Source organism: Micropterus salmoides, unplaced genomic scaffold (genome assembly GCF_014851395.1).
Source record: "Micropterus salmoides isolate LMB-PRFRI ecotype aquatic unplaced genomic scaffold, ASM1485139v1 Ms_hic_scaffold_1, whole genome shotgun sequence".
NCBI classification, from domain to species: domain Eukaryota; kingdom Metazoa; phylum Chordata; class Actinopteri; order Centrarchiformes; family Centrarchidae; genus Micropterus; species Micropterus salmoides.
Window position 1 is genome coordinate 17474718 of NW_024040040.1, and position 25896 is coordinate 17500613.

At 40.3% G+C, this 25896-nt stretch overlaps 1 protein-coding gene across 5 annotated transcripts; it reads right to left on the reverse strand.

Annotated features, from left to right (window-relative positions):
* Positions 1 to 25709, reverse strand: LOC119904444 (serine/threonine kinase 11 interacting protein). Of its 5 annotated transcripts, none has more exons than XM_038721144.1 (26): positions 25553 to 25709; positions 25242 to 25309; positions 23860 to 24062; positions 23537 to 23611; positions 23293 to 23388; positions 22985 to 23092; positions 22819 to 22890; positions 22570 to 22699; positions 22059 to 22162; positions 21846 to 21935; positions 20141 to 20182; positions 19698 to 19865; positions 19441 to 19522; positions 18732 to 19235; positions 18323 to 18543; positions 18054 to 18164; positions 16711 to 16954; positions 15038 to 15141; positions 14660 to 14906; positions 12400 to 12509; positions 10310 to 10407; positions 9104 to 9285; positions 4665 to 4749; positions 3564 to 3646; positions 2149 to 2375; positions 1 to 1213 (listed from the first exon to the last, which is right to left on the reverse strand). In XM_038721144.1, exons 2-26 carry the CDS (start codon positions 25306 to 25308, stop codon positions 1073 to 1075), a joined length of 3594 nt encoding a protein of 1197 aa, XP_038577072.1. In that variant the 5' UTR covers position 25309; positions 25553 to 25709; the 3' UTR covers positions 1 to 1072. The 5 variants fall into 5 exon arrangements, with proteins under 5 accessions (XP_038577072.1, XP_038577064.1, XP_038577053.1 ...); XM_038721136.1 differs by having other exon boundaries at positions 9104 to 9282; positions 14660 to 14909; XM_038721125.1 differs by having other exon boundaries at positions 14660 to 14909.
* Positions 25710 to 25896: the final 187 nt, after the last annotated feature.

Below are 25896 nucleotides of genomic sequence, written 5' to 3' on the forward strand. Positions count from 1 at the left end.
CACAACTGAACACATTACTTTTATATTCATTTATCCACATTATACATCAGATGTTTATAGAAAAATAAAATACTTCTATGTATGAACCCATAATGAAAAAAGGCTAACAAGAAATAAATTAAGTGCTGAAATGATTTTGATCTTTGCTGCATATATAAACTAAATAAACATACGGATTTAGTTGGGATACTCTGACAGTGGTTTTCTCTGTACAGTTGAAAATAAAATGGAAAATAAACAAAAATACACCCAGATTACAAATGAACAAAATAAACATCTGTTCCCAAGTTTTAAAGAAAACAACTTCTACCGTGTGAACCATGTTATGTGAACAGGATGCCAGGAGTGCAAATATGCAGAAATTCTGCAAACTTCTCAAAAAGACAGACACATCACAAGACTCTTATTGGGGGGGGGTGGGGTGGGGGGTGAGGTGACCCTTGATGGCGGTGTCTTGAGCCTTGGCCTTTTCGAATCACCTCCAGCCTCGTGTTGAGCGCGTGATGTCACAACTCACTGCACCCTTAGGAGGTGGGAATATACTGTTCATCTCAACAAGGGGGACTGGGGGCGGTAGGGTATTTTAAGCTCATATCCTTGCATTACCCCTCTAACAAATGTCTTCTTCTCCCCAATTTAAGGCTTAGTTCTCAAATCTGCTTAATGCTACAGTGATTGAAGAGCACTACTAGATGCATTAAGGTGCATTTCGACAGGAAAACATGGCAGCTGGAAAAGAAACAAGGCACACTCCATTTCAGCTGTAGAAAACTTCAGTGGGATGGTATCTGGAGGGGAAAATGATGCAAACAGGCTTGTGTACCACATGAATGAATGCAACCATTTGTAAAAAAAAAAAAAATAAATAAAAGAAAGAAAGAAAAAAGTTCTTGGCCTAAGAGACGATGAAAGCAACAAGCATAATGGGACCAGACTGAGTGCAGGCTGTGCAGAGCGAAAATAAAGACAAACTCGCTCAAGCTCACTAAACATTTCCCAGTACCAACACGCAGATTAATGGTCACAGGAGCGCACACACATAGTCTGAAGCTTTTTTCCAGCCGCCCCCCCATTATGCTGCTTTGTCTTGCGAGGTTGTGTGCAGTTTTACTCCGAACATGGCCTCCCACTGTGCTCTGACCCAGGCCAGCAGACCCTGGAGGAGCTCGGTGCTCTCTGAGCGCACACACCACGTCTTCTCCTGTTTCACAGTCTGCAGGAGTAAACGCAACGTGAGAAACTATGAAAATTAAAGCAGTTCATCACAAGAAAATTCAACTTGACAACACATGCTACAAACTGCAACAGGCTGCTGCTGAATGAGTGTTCACATGTATCAAAACCGATGTTGTCTCACACTTGTAATGATCATCAGAGTCATGTATTTTGGTCAACATTAGGCAGCCCTGAACTTCATTTCTCAATGCACATGCTGTAGTTAACAACATACTGATTTTAACATCAAACGAAACTTGATTGTGCTCCATTTCAGTGACATTCTTCTCTGCAGCGAGAAGTAAACAAATTGTGTGGTCGTGTTTGCAGATCACGGTGAAGGGAGGAAGAACTGGAGGAATCATTCAGCTTAGTGTTCCGCTGTGATGACTGTAAGCACATGTGGGACAAATCAGCACCAAACATGGCTCTATAAATACCTGTTTTACACTTTTATTCAGGAGCTCACAGCTGAGACAAAGGCGTGATGGACTAGAGAGGGAGATGATGGGGTGACACAAACATCCCTTGCTGCATTTAACTGAAACAGCAACTGAGCCAACAGAATGCCCGACTTTATATGCAAATACTCCGTTCTGCTGACTAGGGATGCACCAATCTGATACTGATATCAGCCCGATACTGACTCAAATAGCTGGATTGGGTATCAGTGACAAGGGGGTAGACCCAAACACTTTGCAAGGAGAGCGAATGTCCGATTAATATTGAAATACATCTCTGAAAGAAATTTTCTTGTTGAATTCACTTTTTTCAGAAAATTCCCATGACAAGCACCACTACATCAAGTTGCATTTGAAGATTCGGTTGCCATTAACAAACTTTTAGCATTTTGTTTCAAATTTCCATGAACTGAAGGCGCACATTAAGTTCCGGGTCTTTAGGAAATGACCAAAAATACCCATGCATACTCACCTCATCGTAAAGGTTAATATCCATCCTGCATTGATCTGAGGGCCATAGGTGGACTGAGCTCACGCAGCTGATTGGCAGCATTTCTAAAATGGTGACGCTCCCACTGCTCAGTTCTTTGTTTTCTTTCGCAGTCAGGGCACTCGAGCTTTTCCTCCACTGGTGATCCTCTTTAAGCAGGTACAGGGTTTCCCGGGTTGTCAGGACTGTCAAAGGTGTCCAAATATCCTCTGAAAATAGGAGCAGTTTCACATGATTTAAACGGTCAAAGATGCATTCAATGTGTGATGTTTCCTATTTTATTCTGGTTTAATGTTCATAACTTGATAGAAAACCTTGAAGTCAGTTAATTATCACTAGTTACTGTTGTTTAAAGTTTTATCATGTAACTATTTCGAGCCACATGATGAGTCAACTTTGCCTTCTTGGATTCTATGGTTTTGATAAATAAAGCAGTTTTCAAGTGGAGATTTTAGCCTCTGATGTATCACTGTAGGTAACAATCGGGGGTCGTCTGCTTAAAAAAGCTGGTGAGTTTTGGCATTACATCTCATGTCAGAAAGCTCGGTCTTCAGGAGGAGTAGTAGAGGGAATAGGCAGATCGAGGCATGCTAAAATTATGGCCCTTGAAATTCCACAGGCGTGCACAGCTGTGTGTAGCCTGCAGCTAGGTCGGCTTTAAACATGTGGCTGCTGAAGCACGGGGAGAGAGGCATCCTGTAGCACACATGTACAGACCACATGCATACAAATAAAGTCGCCTGTCACACAGTTCAGATAAACAAACAGCTTTGTCTCATTTTATGGGAAAGGTGGTTAACATGGATCTTTGACAGGCTGCTCACGTCAGCAGCTCCCCACAAATCCCATCCTCTCCCTGACAAAATTGGATTTATCTCAAAGGAAATACAATGTTATGTTAAAATGTGGTTATTATTTCACACATTTAGCATATTTTCCTGGTACTTTTCACATTTCTAGGGTCGCAGAAATATTAAGAGGGTTTTTATTGCAGTTTACTCTTGGCTTTCTTCCTGTTGGTTTAAATAAATGTTTATGACTTGGTTTATTCTACTTTTTTCTCCAGACTGCAAGATGAACTAGATACAAATGAGAAATATCTTTAGTTGCATTTATGAATAAACAGCACAAGTGTAAATCCAGAAAGGACAGGGATAACAATGCCATATGAAGTTATAAGCATCAACAGCACAACTCTTTCATCTTTAGAAGTCTTGAAAATCTTTCTTGTAACAAGTGAACATGCAGAAAGTGAGACTTAGTGAGACGGAAGAATGCAGGTGAAAGCACTGATATGAGAGAGACATAAGACTATATATCTCTATAAGAGAATAGATCCTAAAACCTAAAACAGGATGCATAATTAAGCTGTCTTGCAGAATGAGTGGATGTGTCACCTTGCAGGACAAAAGCCAGAATGTAGAAAAACTGCAGCTGGCCATCCTCCACATCTGCCTGGATGTCTTCACACACTAGAGGCCTAACAGAACAAAAGAAATTACCAATATTACATTTACATATTATCGCACAAATATCTCCCATCACACCCAAACTGGCTGCTGTTTAGTTGAAAGCACGGATGCTGCTTTTTTATACAGATTAGAGAGTGTTGTGGTGGCTTGTGGCCCGGCAGGTGCTACCATCCTGTCTCAGATGGAAGCACTTCAACATCACAGGGTGAATTTCACAGTAACTGTGAAGCAATAGGGATAATTGACATAATAATAGCTGACAGGACTTGGATTGCACACACTGCACGTGTGTTCAGAGATTGTGGTTAGCCGCCTTGCAACACATGAAGGGGCTGCTTTGCTTTGTTTTTACCTTTTGATTATTGAGCCTTAGTGTCTGCTGCCTGAGGACAAACAAATATATATCTGGGCGGGTACCTGGATATACTGATCTACTCTTCATGGATGTTAATTTTCCTAATCCAAGGTAAAGGTAATTGCTATTTATTTGACTTCTGCTAGTTGGATGAAGCCTGCTTGCCAGGATGTCCAAACTGCTACCAAGGTTTTTGCCCATTTAGTACTTGTTCATGAGAAATGTTGGCAATTTTCTTCTCTGAAATAAGAATTTCATTTAGATAACCACACTCCTTTGCCATGAGAGCCTAGAAAAAGCTGCCATCTTCTGTTTAGGGAAGAAAAACAAATAAAAAAAAAAAGGACAGAGAAACTACTGAAGGTGACACGAGATGACATACTTCAGGATTTGCAGCGCAACACATGTTACAAATTAAGATGCGGTTTACCAGCTAATTTAGTGGTGCAGTTTCACAAAATAAAGTCTAAAAGAAGCTGATTGTAATCAACTAAAGATGTGTCAGAAATGTGCAGTGTTAAATTCTACTGCCAGTTCCTTTGACTTACGCCTCTCCAACCACATACAAATGTGCACAACACCATCTAGACCACATCTTTCAGCATACAAACAAATAAAACAATAGATGTCTGCCCCCCAAAGTAGGTGTATAGAGGCTGTGTGAAGCGTACCAGAGATGGTGCTGAGGAGTGAGTCTTGTGGTAGAGATGGACTTGAGCTTGCTGTCTGATTTGTGGGCCATCTCACGCACAATTCCTTAGGACATAACAACAAAGATCGCACCAAAATCAATAAAATCATCCAGGTACATGGTATATCTAGAGGTCAAAGGCAACTGGACTTGCTTTAGATTATTTAAGATGTTTCCCCCACTCAAAAGCTCCTTCAGTTAACTGAATAAAATAACTACATATAATTAAATAAATTATTGGTCTTAAGAATTTCAAGCACGTTGAGTTGCCGATGACTTAGCACTTCTAGACAACAATTTTTGATTATTTAATCAACAATCTTCATAACAATAGAAGCAATACTAATTACATGTTTAAATAAAAGAGAGACCTGGTTGTTGTAAAGTAGGACAAGTTACAATTCATCAACTAATCATAAAAATAATCAACAGATTAACTAATACTGAAAATAACCAAATAAAAAAATCAATTTTAAAAGATGAATTAGATTAGGAATTAATGCAAATTTCATATTTATTCTGAAAAAGAGGCCTCATGTCTAAGCAGCGCTGAAGTTTACAGGTCTGAGCTTGTTGAAACAGCCGGAAATGTGAATGTTGTGTGTTATGTCAGCTATGTGTAACCATTCAAACAAGATGTTTTTAGTCAGATGAACAGATTGTAACAGGGTGAACATTTATCATCACTGTGCCAAACTGCAGTACTGAAGGCATGTGAATGTAAATCATGGAGTCGCTGTAAAACAACACACTATCCTAAAAGACACAGACAAGGTACAGTAGCCTAGAAATGTCACACCCAAATATTCATAGAAAGTGCTCAACAAACAAAAGCCAAACTCCATCTGAGACTTCTTGTCCTGTTATTTTAACAACCATAAGAAAGCCAAAAGGTCTCGAATTGCAGGTGTAAGATTTCAGCTCCATAGAATCAGTCGGTGAGAAAGTGTCGGGAACATAATGTGCTGGGTCACGCTCACATTCACGATTTGTAGCGTGTCACTGAGTGTGACAACAATACAGGGCAGAGAGGATATCTGCAGTGCCGCTTCACAGTAAAGTTTTATTGGACAGATTTAAAGGGACACCGAGGAGGAGTGGGGAAGAAAGGGGATAATAAAGGGTTAATGATGGAGGAAAATAAGATGACAAAACAAACCCTGCCTTATTGATATGAAGAAGGTGCAAGGAACAGAAAAGGAAGTCTCATCAAAATATATCCCAGAAGTGTGTCTATAGTTGTGTGAAGGGGTAAGAGTTGCTCAGCTGTTACTTTTAATTTGTTGTAAAATGTACATTTATGTTCCTGTGCTCTGCTATTCATACATTTGCCTTGCCAGAGTATGAATCCAACTTATTTGAATTCTGCTTTTATGCCTCCACAGACATGAAACAACTGCAGAAACAACTTATCTGATACACAGATTAAAACGAGCAAGCATTATCAAACGGATCAGTGTTTAATTTTGTCTTAATAAAACATAGCCATGGAATGAATTCTCCTCATTATCTGATCAAAGAATAAATAAGACTGACCAAGCATTCGATGCTAACATTTCACACTTGACAGTCTCCAAAACAGTTTTGGTCAGTGCCCAAAAAGTATTGAGGATCAATAACCAGCCTTATATGAGAGGGGTACATGACATATAGCTTTAACTGTTCACAACTCATTAACAAACACTGTAACACAGGTCGCAAGCAGACATTGCTCATGTACCAACTGGTACATAGGTTGGTCCACACATACTGTATGCACAGTAAGTAATTATCACCTGCCAGTAGTCAAATATAACATTAAACCGTGATGGATAATTGACAAACCACAGTTACATTTGATGGAAGCTGATCAAACATTGCTTTTGGATGAAAAAGGTAATATTATTGCCCAGTTCTCTGTCATGTGTCTGATGTTTTTAAATACTTAGTAAAAAGCCAGCAATGAGTTTCAGTTTGCGTTAAAAAAAAAAAAAGAAAAGAAAAGAAAGAAAAACAGAAGGCTCGATCACTTTCACGAAGACTTTGCTGGCAGGACATTTGCACGTGTTGAGGAGAAACAGTGAGCGTCAGACGAACTAAAAGATTAAATAATGTGTTAACGTGGACAGTTTCTGCGAGGTGCAATCCAAGATCGCAATCACAAGTAAGCAAAGGTGATGGGCCGAGCGTGTTAAGAACCAAGTTTACAGCGGACGGACTTCGGTTGAGGCTCTGGTTTATGTCAATATCCCTGCTTCCTCTTGTTTCAGTCCCAGACTCTTTGGCTGCCTCCACTACCAACACCCCTGATGATTTGCACATGAAATCAAAAACCATACCACAGTTTGATATGTTGGACAGCTGAGATTGGGCAGTGTGAAACAGGTAAAGTTTAGATTTTCAATTTCCCGTTTCCAAAACAGCTAAAGGCACACTTCGCCCTAAACCATGTTCCCTCTCGCTACTGCTGAAAGCCATCACCGCATTGGGGTAATGCATCTATCACTCTAACCAAATCTCCCACAACACAGATTAAGTACAGCAATGAAAACTGACAAATTCCTCTATGTGAGAGAAAAACAACAGGCCAACACCAACAGAAGATCAGGAACACAAATTCTTGACAGGACTCCTGTCTGTCTCTTCTGGCTGCAGATTCCAGGGGTCTTGTGTTGTCTCTCATGTTTCAATAAAGTCGTGTCGGACTCGGTTAGTTTCTGAGCTCCACAAAACTGTCCCGGTAATAACCACATCCTTTCTCTCTCCTTCAGCCAGCGAGTCCTTCGTCATTCCAATTGTGGTTTTCAACTTTGTCCACATGATGCGAGCCAGCTTGGACCATAGACAGGGTTTGTTATGGTTAAGTTTTCCGTACTTCTTCTGACAAAATATTGCAACAGCTGTTTTGGGGGTTAATTTGGCATTACACTTTGCCATAATAGCAACATAGTTATCTTCAAGGATCAAAGGAAATATAAACATCATATTCTTTGTGTGTAGGTTAAATGCAGATATCTGACAGATCAGACTTCCATGCATCATTTTTGGGATGCACCGGGAGGGTTACAACAAGCCATTAACTGTGTTTTTCACTTGTCTGCTCTGTCTTGGACAGTCTGTGGTCTCGCTGAAAGCAATCTGGAAGGATTTTAGGCCACAAAGAATAAGACACACTAAACGAGCTGTTTATGAATGTCGACAGACAGAAAAAGCTCTCAGAGCGCAGAGAGAAAGTTGGAGAAAGAAGCAGAGAAGTATGTTTTGGAAAAAGTGGGAAATGCATCTAAAAATGTCATTAAGACGCTCAGTCAGAGGATCAAATGTTCATGAATACCCACGTTTCTGAGTGATGCTACTAAAATTGCAGATTCCCCTTTATTAATTAATTAAAATAACTTGCTCTTTTTACACCATACACATATTCTGACTAAAGGAAGGGGCAGCATATTCCAAAAGGTTTGAAATAGTCAGAGTTTATTCCTCTTTTATCATTTATTTAATAATTATAATGTTTTTACTTTAAATTGATAGGTTTGGAAACTCATACGTCTTTATCCATCATAACTGTACAAAAGATATATTGTATATAATCTTTTGCAACATGTCAGTTGTCAGTTGAGTATTTGTTTTTTTCTGCTGCCTCCTTGGCCAGGTCTCTTTTCAGAAAGATATTTTAATCTTATAAAGACTCTTCACCTAATTAAATAAAGGAAAATTGAAATAAAAAGGATTTTAAAATTAAAATTGCACTTTAAAAAAAAAAAAAAAAAAACTGTATGAAACTTCACTTTCCATGTACTTCCAAATATATTTTCGCTTGACTGCTCTTCTAAACAGCATGTTTGTTGACTGATGAGTATCTTGTACCTCGAAATTGGTAATATGAAACAGTAATTATGGGAAAATACCCTCTTACGTCAATTTCTCTGTTACAAATTTCCCAAAATGTGTACTAGAAATTAGCCACAAAACTTCTCCACACTTGCCAAGATGTTTTCCTGTTTTCACCACACGTAAATGTCAAATTCATTTTCCATATTTTTCCAGACATTCCAGGCCTGAGCAGGAGCCCCCCATCTAATAAAAGGTTTTCCTCTCAGCCTCCGGTCCTCCCTTGCAGACAAGTTGGTCTGGGCAGGATGTACTCAGTCTGCGTGAACGCAACAGTGAGGGGGGCGGGGCAGAAATTTGCATCACATATGGTATAGTATTAGTTTGTGAGGGGAGTAGGTTGGATTTCTGTGGCACAACGCCAATGAGAGGAACATAGCGTTCTAATACATTACACAGGGATTAAACAGCACCTTGAAGAAAGTGCTGAAACCAGTGTAACCAGGTACAGAGAAAGCTGACTATATTCAAAAAAACAAATTTTATGTGTTTTTCCCTTACATGAAAGAAAAAAATATTTTGCTTGTATGTGGCATTGTTTCTTTTTACCTGTCAAGAGGCCAAAGAAGCGTTTGCAGCGTGAACTGTCCCTCACCAGGAGGGTGTAGGCCACGCCCCCATCTCCAAACTCCACATGGATGCTCTGAGAACCTAGCCCCACCTCTAGGTAGCTGAGCTCCATGATTGGGTGGCTGTCCCTCTTCTGCAGCCAATCAGAGAGCTGGCTTCTGCTGGGAGGAAACAAGTTGGGCATTAGAAAATGCAGAAAGTGCACTGTCACAGTATGATGGACTAAATGGTTTACTTTAGCTCTCACACTTGGAGGTGTGACTTCCAGAACAACACTTTAAAAATGCCTTTGTTAAAGCAGAGGTTTACTAAGTGCAATCATGCTAATAACTCATTTAATACCTAATTCAAAGATTAAGATTTAAGGTCAAGACAATAGTTTGGTTTCTTGCACAGTGCCAAGAACAAGAGAAGTCTGTCCCAATGGTCTAAATCACAATAACTTAATAGAAACATCAGAGCCATCACAGGATGGGCTCATGTCTCAGGGAAACAGATCTTGTTTTGATGAGAGAAGAAAAGTTTTTTTGAGGAGAGAAAAAAAACAAAAAAAGGGCTAAAACTCATAGGAGGAGAAAATTTTCTGTCCACAGACACTGCAAGGTCAATGTGTTCTCAAGATGTGACCCAGAAACCTGGGCAGGTTATGCAATATAATCCACATTCTAAACAGAGGGTGTGGAACTACACACCAGCATTAAAAGTCATAATTGTTAACTGCAGTGTGGCGCCCTCTTTTGAATCACTGTCCACACCAGCAGGATTTGATTACTCTTTTGATAAATTGGAATGTATTGCGTCAATATCTCACTGACTTTGCTTTATACCTCCAAGTTATGTTTAAGAATCCTTTTTAAACTTAAGCATGTGAGGCTCTTCCTAGGTTTTCCCATTAAAAGGATATTTTCCTTACATCAATCAAGGGTCTAAGAATAAAAGATATTGTATATTGAAGGGATTGTAAAGCCCACTGAGAACATTTTGTGATTTTGAGCTCTATAAATGACAGTATTTGAATTTGAAAAATAGATTTTTTTCAATTAAAATCAGACAAAACTGCAGAAAAATAAACACTGCATACAATATATAATGCTGCAAGAATGCAAATAGCGATGCAGTGTAAGCAATTCAAAATTATTTTTTATCATAATCAGCAAGTTCTTTCTGTAAAGATGCTCAACTCACTGGGTTTCTGATGTCATTTCCAGGAAATAGATTCGCTGGTTTGACACCACCAACAGAGAGGGGACCTCTCCTGGCTCCCCAAATTTGACAGCTGACATCTGAAGGCACAAAAAAAAAAAAAAAAGGGGATCCATGACATAAAGCAGAAGGAAAATGTCTGTAATGGACATTTTCTCAAAAATAGCTGCTCTCATCTCTCTGTCTGTTACAGTGTAATAATGAGCATCACATTGCTATTAATTCAATACTGGACTTCTCACAACCATATTTTTTCACAAGCTCTTCTGGAGTTTAAAAATCAAACCCTCTAGACCAAGGTCTTGCTTAATTTACTCTAAGACAACACAAGAAGTAAAAGCACAAGTTAAACCTCAAGCAGCTCCTATCACTGGATAAATAAACATAACTAAGATGAATGGAGCGGGACCTCCTGTTTCCAGCTGTGGTTAGCTCGGTCCTGTTCTGCTCTTTGCTCCTTGTCCAGGTGTCTGACAGAGAAAAGCAATAGCCTGCTGAGTTGAAGAGCTCCCGGGATGCACTGCATATTAAGGAGGCCTCGGAGAACACTGAGTGACAGTGTGGGGGCACAAAACTAGTCAAAGAAGCTACAAAAACAAGAATATCGGTTGAATGGGCTCCCGGGAGATTTACAGACTGCGTTCATCTTGGCCGACTGTGACGAAACCGCAACTGAAGTATTGTAGGTCTTAAAGTTGTCACCACCCATTAAGCTGAAATCTTTTGGCCATCAGGGAGATATGTTAGAGGACTTATTGAAGCCACAATCACAAAAGAAACAATAACAGCGACATAAAAACATTGTACTGCTAAATTTGAGTGATCAGTCACAGGCCGCCGTCACTGGAAATATTCTGATTAAACAGAAAAGTCTGGCAGTGATACAACCAATAAAATACAATAATAAAACCATAAAGGCAGGGCTCAGTTGGAGAAAGGGGATGCAGTATATTTCAATTTACCTATCAGGGTTTAGTGACAGTTATGTAGGTCAATCCTGAGTGTTTAACTCTTAATAAAAAATAACTAAGGGTGTTTTCAAACAGTAGAGGAATTGATTGACATTTTGGAAAATATACTTTTTGCTTTCTTGCCGTGTGTTAGATAAGAGAATCAATAGAACTCTTGTGTCTGTCCACTAAATAAATAGTTAAAGTCAGCAGCAGTTTAGCTTAGCATAGCATAAAGACTGGAAACAGCTAACCTGGCTCTGTCCAAAGGTAACAAAATATGCATACCAGCACCTCTAAAATCTTGTGCAGACTACACGACTGTCAGTGTCGGCCGATCGCCGTGCTGTTCAGACTACACAACTTGCCGTCTTGTGACGTTCACACTACTTGACTGATCGGTGACGGGGTCACAGACTACACGAGCTGACAGCGGCTGTGTCACCCGATGGCTGGTCTCCAAACCACGTTTTGTCCAGAAAACACGTGAAATGTGAAACGGGAAATGATGCGAACCTACACATGAAATTGCTGTTGTTTCTTATTATAAAGATACCAATTATAAAGACAAAGAGTATGGGTGAAAGAATGGATTAACACACGCAAGTAGCAGGGATCATCTGTGCTACAGAAAGAACTGGAGGTGAGTAAAATATGTGTTTTGTAGAGAAAAAGTAGCTGCCTGCTCTCATTGGCTGGATGTGGATGTCGAGTCGGCCCCAGATATTTGGCATGCTAGATATCGGGCTGGCGTCTGCGATGTGACAGTGATGTCCCGGGGAGCCGTTTTGATGAGTTGTTGAGTAGTTCACACAGCGACTGGCGACCGCTGATCGATCGCCGATTTACCCCAGATCACAGCCCGATGGTCCGAGCTCTCCAACCAGCAAATCGGGCTAAAAAATCGTCCAGTGTAAACTAGGCTTAAAGCTCACTAATTCACATGCTTTATCTTGTTTGTTTAAACGGCACAAAAACTGTAGTGTAAAAAAGACAATTTGTGGTTGTATTTGTTGTGCCAGACTACTTCTTACCCTTAATTTGATTGTCGTCAAGAATGTTTTGTGTTAGAAATATGTGAGATTAGGGGCTTTAATACATGTGTGCCTTACTCTTACATACCTTGAGGAAAGAGTGAAGCTCCTCCTCCTCCTCAAAGATCTCGACATCCAGGAAAAGCTGTAGCCGATGGTCCACTGCGTCGTAGTCCTCAGACAGTAAGTCCAAATCATCTACAGACACGAGGATAGTTTATCAGCCTTAAAATGACTCAAAGTGAGTACATTTTTTTTGATCCACCAATCCTTAATATCTTGCATTAATAACCATAGCCATAGTTTCCAGGCAGCAATGTGCAGACTTACATATTTCTTGGCTTTTATGACACCTGTGCCAGATTTTACTGCAGTAGACTGTGGCATTAGCCAACAGCCCTCACACAGAAAGGCATTTAAGAGCAATGAATCCGCCAATGAACAGCAATGGGGGTTATTTGAACATTGATAAATCGTTTTAGCTACTCAAAAATGACGGACCTGCACAGGCCAAAACAAACCCAACTTCTTTCATTTGAGGAGTGCAAGGAGAGATCACTTGCACTCACGTTAAAGTCCCCACTGGATTATAAAAACATGAAACACACACACAGGTTGATTTGTCTTTAGATACAAAGCACTTCTTCAGAAAATGAGAGCTTTGCCCCACAGCAATGGGTGCATTGTGTCACCAAAAAAAGACATTATATTAAGTGTCAATGTTTTAGAATGAGCATTTGTATACAGTGTGAGGCTGTGGTTTCAGAAGGACAGATTACATGGTATAGGAGGTGCAACTACAGTATTACAAAAAGAAGAAAAAAGACACACAAAGCTATTATTACGAATCAGCCCTCCCACTCTTAGGCTTTCATTCCTCTCCCATCACTTCCAGTAATGATTCCAATCTGTCTTATTGCACGGTTACAATATGGTTCATCTAAAAATGGCAGACAGATGTGTGTGTTTGGGGTGGGGGGGAGTGTGTGTGTGTGTGTGTGTGCGCTGCTGCTGCCACAGAGATACAGACAGCTTCAGAGCATTTCTGCATCACACAATCCAGATCCAGATCCAAACACTTCCCATCTCTGTTCACTTTCAATTAAGACTTAAATATATCTTTAGGAAAGGAAATGAAGCTGACGTAAACAGTTTATACCACATGCCACAGTTGATGTGTTTTACCATATGTAGAATGTAGAATTCAAATCAAGTAATAGGATACCATTTATATTTCACTGTTGTTGGGGCGTTCCTCCAATAAACATTTCCTGCCAACATCAGTGTTACTTTGGATGTAAAAAGTGTTCGGCTGACAAAATCTGTCTATTAATCGAATCCATTAAACCTTTTCATTTGTCAGTTTTTTGGATCCAGTTTCTGAAATCAGAGGACAAACTGCTTTCTTTGTTTTATATCACTGTAAATGAAAAATCGTTGGTTTTGGATGCCACTTTTGAAAGTTTTGGTAATTTTACATGAATTTTATTTTGCATTTTATACATCTGACCTATAGTCCATTCTTGAGTGGGTCACAAGTGGTTCAACTTTGTATAAAAGACATTAATTTGAAATGCAACAAAGTAGCACTTTGATTTTGAAATTTCTTCTCTAAACCATTTTCAGCAGCGCAGCTGTTGTATAGCACTATTTTTTTTTTAATCAGGCCTATGTACATATGATGCTGTAAATATAGTATAAATAGCGATAGCCAATAGAGCTTTAACTTCTGATGCAATGCTTTTAATGTTTATTTAATTTTTTGTTTTTAAAGGCAGCACCATAGTTGCCACTGTCTCCTCACTGTAAGAAGGTCCTGGGTCTAAATCCACTTAGAGGCAGACAGAATGGAGAAATACGCTGACGAGTGTTAAGTTGGTGTGTATGACCGCGACCTGCTGTCGGAGGGAAAACTTGGACCCTGAGGCTAGACCAGTTCGGAACGACTGCACTTAATGCGTGGTTGTAAAATTATAAATAATTTGTTGCAGCCCTAAAAACAGGGTCTGCATTGTTCACCAAGCTAGATTTACGACTTCGTAAGGCATTTTCAAGACCACATAGAATGCAATTTAATACCTTATTTACGATCTTACTGCTCAAAATATTAAAGTATGATGGAAAACCTGTGTGATGATATGGCCTATATTTATTAATAATTATATTAAACTTTTCAGTAGTTCCCAGCAGAACATAACAATAGTGATATAATGAATTAAATTAATGTGACCTGGATTCAGATAAGTGGCAGAAAATGGATGGATTAATATGGAAAGTTTTTATAGAGTTTTGTAAATTAAATTTACATTCAATGATTTGTAACACACTGTAAAAAAGTATAAACCCACCATTCGGGGTGGATCTTCCTGCAGGTTGGGCTTGGACTTCAGGTGGTGTAGCGCCTGGAGTGCTGTAGTGGTAGCTCCCAGCCAGATCCTCTTTACTTTGGAACTCTGTGTTGTAGGAAAGGCTGGAGGTATCACCCTGACCATCTCCGATGAAGAAGGAGCATCCCTGGACAGTGACGAAAGTGGTCTCTTCAGCAGTGGTGGCAGCTTCAAGGATAGGACTACTGCTGGCATCTGTGTATTCATCCTGCTGCGATACAGAGAAAACATGGACATGATGGGATTCTGGTTGAGCAATCTTGGAAATACATTACAGCAAAGGTGGAAAAAAGACCTACGAATACTCAGTGTTATATCAAGACATCCGTCCTCACTGACCTGCTTTGATGAGCAATGGATGGGCGTGCTGCTGTAAGGTGTTGACTGACTGGCCAGCTGCACCACATGATCGCTACCACATTCTGGACAGATATTACAGTTTCCTGAACAAAAAAACAGATATGTATACAGGAAGTTATTTCCCAAAAGTTACATGTTGATGGTGTAAACTACTGACAAACAATAAACAGTGCTCCCCCTCATGGACTTATTCAGTTAATGCGGTAATTACCAACCCTGTCACAGCATGGTAACCTTGACATCTTTCATCAAAATATACAGTATAGTTTTGTTCAACTCCTAGTGAAACAAAAAAAAAAAAAAAAAGATTCTTAAGAGCATGACAGGACAGTTTAATGAGTGACAAGAAAATGGGCAGAAAACACACTTCATTCATCCCATTCTAATAAGTTTCATATGAGGAAGATACTTTTTTTTTGGACCTGCAGGGCATGCATTTTTGTAACCAACAGGCAAACAAACGTCTCAGTTCAGACACACGCAAATGAAAACAGAATTTGTTGCCTGAAATTTCATCGGAGCAGCAGACTAAGCACATTAACAAAGGACCATGGTTCCAAGACATCCCCAAAACATCTGTAGAACAAAGGCTGTGCGCAGTCTGTGCGTGCCTGTGCAGGTCTAAATGTCAGGTTTGGTCAAAAGTCAGGGAGGTGGCTGCTGGAGCGAGGGTGCTATCTGTCTGCTGCTGATTAGAGAGGTGGGAACACAGCAGAGCAGGCTGCTTTGCAATAAAAGAAGAGATAACTCCTGGAATGCTTCACTCGAGCCCATCTGAAACCAAACGTTTGTTTTGGGAAAATATGCAGCCATGTACCGATGGGAGCCTGATAGCTAAGGAGGAGTCACCAAGAGGTTTGACGTCAAATTATAAACTTTTTGCATGGATGTGACAACATGCCAGGTGAAATCTGTGACCTTGTTGGGGTTTTTTTGTCTTTTCTGTCAACCAGCTGACATTGACTAAATAAAGATGGAAAGTACATGTTTAAGTGGAAAAAATGTAAATGCAGGTAGTGCTTCTTTTTCTTTTAGGATGATCTAAACTAGAGTATGTGAAGTATGACTCATCTGAGACTATGCGTGACTCAGCATGAGGGATGAATCAGAAAAAGGCTGTGGTGTGTGTGTGGAATACTTTGAACTAAAGCTAAACATCACGTTGCTTAGGCAATGTTTTCACCCATGAGACGTGCTGAAAGTTTTCAGTTTTTTAAATTGCCAAATATTATTTCTTTTGGGTTTTTTACAGGTTTTTTGTTATTTTAAGATGCCTTATAACATCTGGTTAGTGACAACAGATGAAAAGCTGATGACTGCTACACTCTAAACACTTTTTTTCCATGTGTGTTCTACTCGCGCAAGTGTACGGTCTCCTACTTGAAGTTTAAAATGTACAGTTTTTCTGCTGATCAGTCGGCATTCACCACGTCAAATAAACACACAAAATGAAAAAAAAGAAAGGAAATGAAAACTTGACTTTCACAAACTTGAACTTTTTAAAAGAGGTAACAAAGTTTCAAGAAATGGAAAAAGATTAATGTTAAGTTACAAATAAAGAAGCATATACACATAACATAAGCTTCGTCATGTCTGTATTAGTCCAAATGTTGCTTGAGGGCTAATGGAAAAGTCTCATTTGTCACTCTCACCTTTGCTGTCGTCATCGCACTCTACCTCAGTCAGCTCCTCCTCGTTCTTTTCTTCCACACCTTCTGGTCGCATCACAGCCTCTCTCCTCCTCGCTCTCCCCCCCGCCTCCTCCGCACTGTCCTCTCCTTGACGTGTGAACTCCGACCTACAGCGAAGGCACTGCAGGTGAACACAGCTTGGGCGGAGCTCAGAGTCACGCCGCTGGTTTTCCTCCACCACATGTGACAGCATGTCAGTCAGAGCCTAGTCAGCAAAAAGCAGTGTTTTTAAATGTAATAGTCTGAGCAATTTAAAAAAAGTTAATTTAATACCAAGAAAACTGATCAAGCAGGGACAATCGGGCATCATCTGAGCAAATAAGAAGCATGTCAGCTAAGAAAATATGGCCAAACTCGATTCTTTCTTTCACCTACTGATGTGATATTCTGGTCATGGAAAAAAAGCTATATGCCCCTTAAAAAATTTGCAGCTGCAAACTAGGAACTAAGAGAGCTACAACAAGCTTTTCAAAGGGCCAAAATTTAGTAAGCCTCAAGAATAATTTGACAGGACACATAATAGCTGGCACTGTAGGACATAATGTGTCAGTATTTCTGTAAACACTAGGACCATTTGTCTTGTGCCATGATGGTAGAGTTCAAGGTGTTCATTGTTTTTTTTATACTTGTCACTTCAGCTATGTGTGTGTTTATAAAACATAATTCATAAGTCCCTGACTGCTCACCACAAATATAAAAAAAGATGCATCACATACTGGAACTGAAACTTTCAGTGTTAAATGATATCTGGCAAACATTTGATGTTGCACAATGCGAGAAGACCAAAGTCATAAACACGGTAGTAAACATGGTACAGAGAGTGCTGCTGAAAGTTAACAGGATTTGAGTATGGGGAAGCCTGTCAGCATGACCAGACAGGACGTCCAAGAAGTCAGTGTGCCCTGTATATAACGCATATTATCATGCATGCGTGTGCGTGGATTAAAATCTCTGGGTTTTGTGTCTAACTCTTTCACATGAGTGTGAACCTGTGAGTCAAGGCTCAAGGTTTGTTTATTTGTCATATGTCACACACAGGCCTGCAAACTGAAATCAAAGTTGTAGCCTCCTTCAGGCTACAGATGCAGAACATAAAGTACAATTAGAATAGAATGAAAACCTAAATCAAAACAATATAGACAGTTACTTATCCGACTAGATCTTCTTGACATGATACAAATTTTCCAATATTTTCCCCAAAAGAAATCTAATACCTTCCAGACAACAGGACTCAAGAATGTGTGTGTGTGTGTGTGTGTGTGTGTGTGTGTGTGCCTGCGTGCGTGCGTGCATGCGTTATTAACCTGCAGTGCCTCCTGTGGGTTGTCATCAAGCAGGACATAGCGTCTCCTCCTTTTCTCCCTGCTGATGTAGTCAAAGTGAAGCTCCACAGCTGGAAGCATCTCTTCTGACTCCTGAGAGAAAGAAAGAAAACTCAAATTGACAACTTGCAGAAACAATTTTCTTTTTACTTATACATATTAATGCCCTTAGAGCTGAGCGATTTCGCTGAAATCAATCACAGAATTAATGCAACAAACTGTGTTGCATCTAATCTAATTCCTCCCCTCACCCCTCGGGTCCAGCAAGCCTCTGTGGTCTCCACCCGAGCCAGGCTGCCTAGCTCCAGGCGGCATCTCTCCTGGCCGCGCTGCATGTCCACCTCCAGCACCAGGCCCTGTTTGATGCGCAGGAACACCTCCCCCCTCCTCCTCCTCCTCTCCCACTGGCCATCGCCATATTCTTCCTCTTTGTCAGATAAGACGCCCACAAGTAATGGGTGACACAGATCCACTAACGAGAAAAAAAGAGAAAAGAAAGGAGTTCAGATGAGGAGGATAACCTTAAACATCTTTACCTCAGAAGAGATGCAAGGTCTATTTAAATGGAAGAAATACTGTACAACTGAGTTTACTGGCCTTAATACAGTATATGAGTCATGCCTGTCTCCTACTGATACTACATCATTTTGACTACCCTACCTCCCAGATCCTCCTCCTCTTCTTCTTCCTCCTTGGTATCTACACTCTCCCCTTTAGCAGACATTTGGGACTCTGGACTCGGCCCAGGTGAGCTCACCACTCCCTGGCTCACCACCGGGCCGTCCACCATGCTGTCATCCATGGTGGACTCTGTCTGCCGAGAGCTATGACCGTGCCACTGTAGGGTAGACTCTGTTTCCTGGTCTGCATCTGCGTCCGACGTCTCCAGCCTGGGCTCAGATGAAAGCAGAGGCAGGGGGAGGACCTCTTGGACTTCCAGGGACAGTGGAGACGGCTGATGCCCAGGGCTGGGCCGGGCGGTGGTGTTGAGGCCGTTGGAGAGGGAATGACGGTGAGGAGTTGGCTGGTTGATGTTGACAGCAGTGGCGATGGTAGAAGGGGAGGCTCCATCTAGGTGATGTTGGTACCTCAGCCAGTCCTCACCCAGCTGATCTCTGAAGGTGGACATGCGCTCAATCTCCTGCTGGTGGAGAAGAACAATACCTAGTGGAGAGAATATATATATTAACATTTATGTTTAGATATTTATTTAACAGCTGAATATGCTTTAATATTGGTCACCAACACTACAAGCTGATAGTAGTTAAAACTATAAGTAGAAAACTTAAAGGGGGGTTGAATTTAGATATTTGGTATAGCATCACACAAATATAGAATCACATTGGAAAGACATGCTTTTAAAACTCACCTTGTGTGGAGGAAAGCTGTCTGGGCTCATAATCTGTATCACTGGGTTCAGATATGCTGGCCCTCCGCACTTTCACCTTACTCTGAAACACAAATATGTGACAGCATTCAGTCTGTCAGTATCCACCAGTTTACATAGATAAATAAAATTAAATTCTTTTTAAAAGCAAAAATATAGTTACCATATAATAACTATTTCACATCACAGAGAAAGGGTACATAGCCGATTTAAACACTTAGGAGCAGTAGCTTTCTTACCCTGTTCTTCTTCCTCTGCATGTGTGGGACGCCTACTTCTCCAACTGACATGCTGTCACTGAGCTCCCCAGCACCACTGGACACTTCCTGGTTACTGCGTTCTGGTTGCTTGGCAACTGGAGGTGCAGTCTGGACCTGAACGATCAGCTGGCCTGCTTTTGGCAGAACCTGGAGAAGAGAGTGGTCTGAAATTACACTACTGTTAACTCAGAAAATCCAAAACGAGAAAATAGCATAGAACTATATATAAAATTGCATGATCACTTTCAATAACATACTCTACGTGTATATATAAATTACTATCATGCACCTGAATTTAACATTACATTTATATACTCAGAAATGTCTTTAGTATCAGATGCAGTATCCACAAACTCTCTAAAGACTTCAGAATCAAACAGTTTGCTTAAGTGGGATGATAATATATTGAATAAGAAACTTACTGATAACTCAGATGAAGACAGAGGGGTACCATTAAGTTTGAGCTAGAAAAAAAACAGAAAAAGGAACATTGTTAAAGTGAAAAAAAACAAAAAAACAAAACAAAAAAAACAACAACTGAAAAACATGACTTGCCACTTTTTTCTAAAACAGTTTTTCAGCAGTTGCCACCAGGGGCCTATTGTTGACTTTCAACATTACAGTATATGTGACAGAAGTCCACAAGTCAGTGGGAGTCATGTAGAAACACCTTGTTTTTCACACGTTAGCCAGGAAGCTGTTTTTGAGCTGTTCTGTATCTGCACTTTCAGACAAATTAAGACATACAGTATAATGCCTTTGTTGATACAAAGCAGATGAGCCAACATCTGCTCTAACCGTAACAGTATATTTTAAGATCACAGCCTACTTTTGAAAATTTACAGCTTCCTACAAACTTGTTTTTTACCCCCTAATTCTCTGTTCTTAGACCAGGACATTATGTGATCTGCTTCCGTTTTAAACTGCTGCAAGGATCTGTTTTGTACTATACTTTTGTACTATAACTGCTATTATGCCACTGGTGCTTTTTTAATGCTACAACATTCTGCAAGTTTAAAAAGGTGCTATTATGCTCATTTTCAGGTTCAAAATCTTAATTAGGGGTTGCACCAGAACCAGACAGGTTTACATGGTTTAATTTTCAAAAAACAACATATTTTTCTCATACTGCACATTGCTGCAGCTCCTCTTTTCACCCTGTGTTGTACACTCCGCTCTTGAGCTACAGAGTGATGCATCTTACTTGTACAAAATCTTTGTTGGGAATTGCACATGCGCAGTTCGCAGGTAAGGACTACTAGCCAATCAGAAGCACAGAAGGGCGGGTCGTAAAAAAACAAGGTACTGTGATCCAAATCAAAGCTGCTTCAGACTGCGACCGTAACCTAGCAGATGGTGTAAGTTAATCACAAGTCCACAACATCATTGTTCCACATCTTACCATCAGGACTAAACGTTGAACTGTTGCCGATGTTCTGACGATCTCTGCTGCCTTGCCGAAAAATGCTATCAGCGCAAATCGATAGACTCGACTCTACTCGGCCCTGCTATGATTTCTCACCTCAAAGCTTCTCAGAAGTGGATTTAGAGATGAAATTACATACGAAAACTGTAAAATATAAAACTTTCTGTTGCTGGCCTCTGTCTGGTGCACGCAATGATGATGCAGTGAATATTCTCTCTGACCAAGCAGCAGTCTGTTGTGTTTTCACGTTACATTTTAGTATCCCTCAGCTCGCATGGAACCTCGAGGGAGGGGAGGTGAGGTGATATGTAAAAAAAGTACCTGGAAGCAGGTACAGGTACAAAATTTCTACAATGGAAAACCAAACAAAGGCGAGTCCAGCCAAAGGGCCTCTGCTCAGACTAGCTTGGTTTGAAGGCGTGCCTGACCCCCGCTAGCTGCTTGGCAAGCTTTATGACACGTTTTCATTGTGACGTCACAAGTACAGGAAGTGAAGGGCTGGACTACAAACGAGCTGTTTTCAAGCGGTTCAGAGCAGAGCTTTCTGTGGGAGATCCCTTTGGGCTTTTTCACTTTGCAAACCTGTTACATGCACAAAAAAAGATATATAACTCAATAAAAGAGAGGGAAAAAGCCAAAAAGTATAATACCACCTCTTTAAAGTTTTATGATATACACGTCTCGCTATAATTATTACTCACTCTAAGTTTTGCAGCTTTTGGGGAGAGATGTCGGACGGTGCAGTTGCGGTGGGTCTTCTGGAAGTACAGCGGGTTGCCCTCCAGGTTCAGCTATAAGAAGACATTATATTTTACAGTGTGTTGGTCTTTCTTGTACCTTAAGAAAATAAATATGTCCACTAAATGATATACTGGAGCCTTTGTGTGAGTATGTGTACGCATGTGTTTCCTTACTTTGTTGAGGCAATGCAGCAGGGAGAGGGGAGCCAGCTGTGAGTGCTCCAACAGGAGGTTGTAGGCCAGGTCTAAGTGCTGGAGTGAAGACAGCTGCTCAACACCTGTTTGATCAGACATCACATCAATGCAGGCAAATACTCTCTCAGACATGACATCAAGAATGTACAGAGTAAACAATATATGCACACAAATGCACATACATGGAATAAAAATAAACCTGCTGCTTAAATATCTAATAATATCTAAATCTAATTTGATAATGTTGCTCCACTTCCATCCGAACAGGAAGTTGTAAAGTCATCTAACTCTACACTTTGTGATGATAAACAGAAGGACGTGCAAAACAGTGGGAGGTGGGGGTCTTTGAGTTTGTGTATCTGCACGGTGATCAGCATTGTTTTTCTGATATAAAAAGGTGCCACTGGCTCACTCCTGTGTGTGAATGGATCGGCTGACTGCGTTTAAAGAACAAGATAAGAAGCTCTGCCTCTTTGTCAGTTTGCTCTACCATTTATAGTCTCCAGTTCATTATTCCTGAGGTTGAGAGTGAGAAGCTTGGCCCTGGCACTCAGGCCCAGCGTTGGCGCCCTCTGCAGGCAATTGTAGCCCAGGTTCAAGTGTTCCAGTTCACTCAAGGGCTGAGAGACAGCAATGGGGAAATGAGACACAGACAGTTGTAGAATAAGGAGTAATCACAAGCAGAAAAAGAGGATAATGCATTTCTTAAACAAAGTTGTAATTATATTTAAACAGAAACCTTTAGAAATTCCGCACACTCCTGAATCTTGTTATGGCTTAAATCTAAAGTCTTGAGGACGTTCAGTAAACCCTATGAAAGCAAGAAAAGAGGAAATTCAAGTCATGTGAAGATAACATGAGCTAATAAGCCCGGGCTTATTCACATGTGTGTATGTTTTTCTCACTAGTGACTGGTCAAGGCAGACAATGGAGTTGTAGCTAAAGTTGAGGGTGTGCAGTTCCAGCCAAGGCAGTGCAGAGCTCATGTCACCTCCACACAGGGAGAGTAGCTCCTAAACAACAGACACACATATCACCTTTGACAGACATGCCATACATACACTCAGAGACACTTGTTGATAAATTTACTGCAAAAAGAGGGTACTTTTATTATTATTTTATTTATTTCATGTTGCTTTTATGTTTTATGTAAAGCACTTTGAAATACCTTGTTGTTAAAATGTGCTATACAAATAAACTTGCCTTGCCTTACCTCCAGGGAGCTGAGGCTCTTTGAACAGGTAAAGACTTCCAACTGGGAGTAAATTCCTCTAAGTCCCTCTAGACAGTGTGGAGGAACTCGCTTCAGCTGGTAGGGAAAAAGAGAGAAAAAAAGAGAGACAAAAATATATGTTTTCAGCAGATAGAATGGGGATGGAAACTGAGGAAAAAGCAGGGATGGAATAAAAGACACTGATGACAGAAATGAATGAATGTAGTCTGAGTTTATACTCTACCTCCAAACATTTCAAAGACTTGAATGGAAAGATTTTCACCACAGACTGAAGTCTCACCCCTGGTGGGTTGATGAGCTACGTTTAAAAATTAAGACACACAACATGTATCAAATAACACCTCAGGCAGGGGTATAAGTAAAAAGATATGTAAGCAACTGTCACCACAATTCTGACCTCCCTGCAAAGGAAAGAAATTACTGACCCCAATGTGTCAATAAAATATTACAGAAAAAAAAAAACATATTACAAACACAAAATTGTTTATTAAGTAAAAGTATGTCATGCTGAGACCACATGACCCAATCCCAAGGGCCCTTGCTCACCTTGAGGGAGATGGTCTTCTGCAGGACATCAAACAGGAACTGCAGCTGCAGCAGGGAAGCAGTGTCAGCAGGGTGGGAGGGCAGCGCAAGGAACCCATGCTGCTGGCTCCTAGACAGCAAGTACTGTTCAAACAGCCTGGTGAGCTGCTGCAAGTTGGCCGCCGGCAAGGTCAGTGTGCTGCTGCCATCCAGCACCAAGTCACCTGGAGGCCGGGAGAGACTAATCATTTAACTCTAGCATCCAATGTCAATCCACAGCAAATTCTAACAAGTGTTAAGCTTAAATTATATATCTAATGCACACATGGTCGACAGGTGCATAGGAAAATGAATGTGAAGGAAAAAGTAATGAACAAACGTTGTGGCTCTAAGGAACTCAGTGCTGACAGTGAGACAACTTTATTTTTTCATATAAACTACAACATCAAAAAAATAATGTGGGCATGCCATAGGGTAATCTTTTCTAAATGTACACGACAAGTATTATGAGACAAGCAAAGACAACAAAAAATCTGGGTGGACAAAGATGCTACAGCCACTTCTGAATATATATTAAATGTTCACTGTGCAATAACACATTTCTAATTAGGACTGGACAATAAAAAAACAACAATTCCTAATAACAATCTAATAAATGTTTGATTTAATTCATTTTAATCACAAACTAGCACTTAAATTTAAAATTGAGATATTTATTTTGTTGAGGAAAAGGGACTGAAAAAAAGATTTTACTTAATTTTATTGTGCATATTTGTGAAAAACATTAATCATAATTGTTTAGAATGTTCTACCTCAGATTTGTGAAGCGATTCACTGTGTTTGTCATGTTCTGACCATAAAGAACAGTTTAAAACCACAATTAACCGTCTGGTTTCTTCAACGTTCACTCAGGAGCAAAAACAGGAATCCAAAGAAATAATTATTTAACATTTATGGTAAAATGATCGAAATAGAATGCTAAGAATTTTTTTTATTGTAATAACATTTTTGGCCATATCGCTCAGCGCTACTTCTAATTTTAGGAGCTGACACTACAAGTTAGCTACCACAACAAACAAGTGAGCTCAGACTAAGTCAGTCACGAAAAGTTGAAATGAATGACGGGCCATCAAACTCTGAATTAATGTAATTCACATAATAATTATCTCCATTTTGAGCAAGATCCAAGCAGGACCAAAGCATCAGATCTTCGGCCGTCTTCAGTGCCTGTCTGATGAGTACACCCACTGACACTGACACACAGCACCCTATTGTTTTGGTTGAATTGCGGGTGACAGGTAGCCCTAATAGACGTGACAAGACCCTTCTATCACCCAAACGTACTTGGTAATTTAACTACACTTGGGGTACAGTGAGTGTCTGTGTGTCACACCGTAACGTACCATCATTTCGGAGGAGCTGGGCCAAACTCTGTACCAGGGACGACTGGCCACTGTGAGATACAGCCATCCTGAAAGGTGCAAACAAGACATAATGTTAGCACAATATATCAACAGAAATAAACTACATGTACCCGCTTGATACATAACCGTTACATATCATATTTTAGCGAGTTATCGCAATTCGTGTAACTCTCGACGCATGTAAAGTAACATTAGCATTCACAACTATGCGCTTACTGCAGCTAACGTTAGCTCAGCTAATGTAAACTAGCCACCGGATTTCCTGGTTAGCTAAGTTAAAAACGACATACCTGTGCAGTGGCAGCCAAAACGTGGATAGCTAACATAAAGTTTTACTTCAAGCGGTCAGTATTAAAACATGTTATTTTTGTCAAACATGAAAACAAGACGTTTCATAGAGCAGTGGACAGTGATGCTGACATCCTTTCGTCACATGACATACTGCTGCCTAAAACCTCTATGGTGGCCCCGTTTTACCAAAAAGGACAGTCACTCAAATACTGTTAAATGTCCAATAAAGGACCACATTACATATATTTAAAATGTTTTTTAAAAGTGTTGCCTATAATTACAGTTTCATGTCTTCTGATTAAAATACACAAAAAGAAGAAACCGCCACAAGCTGAAGCAAACT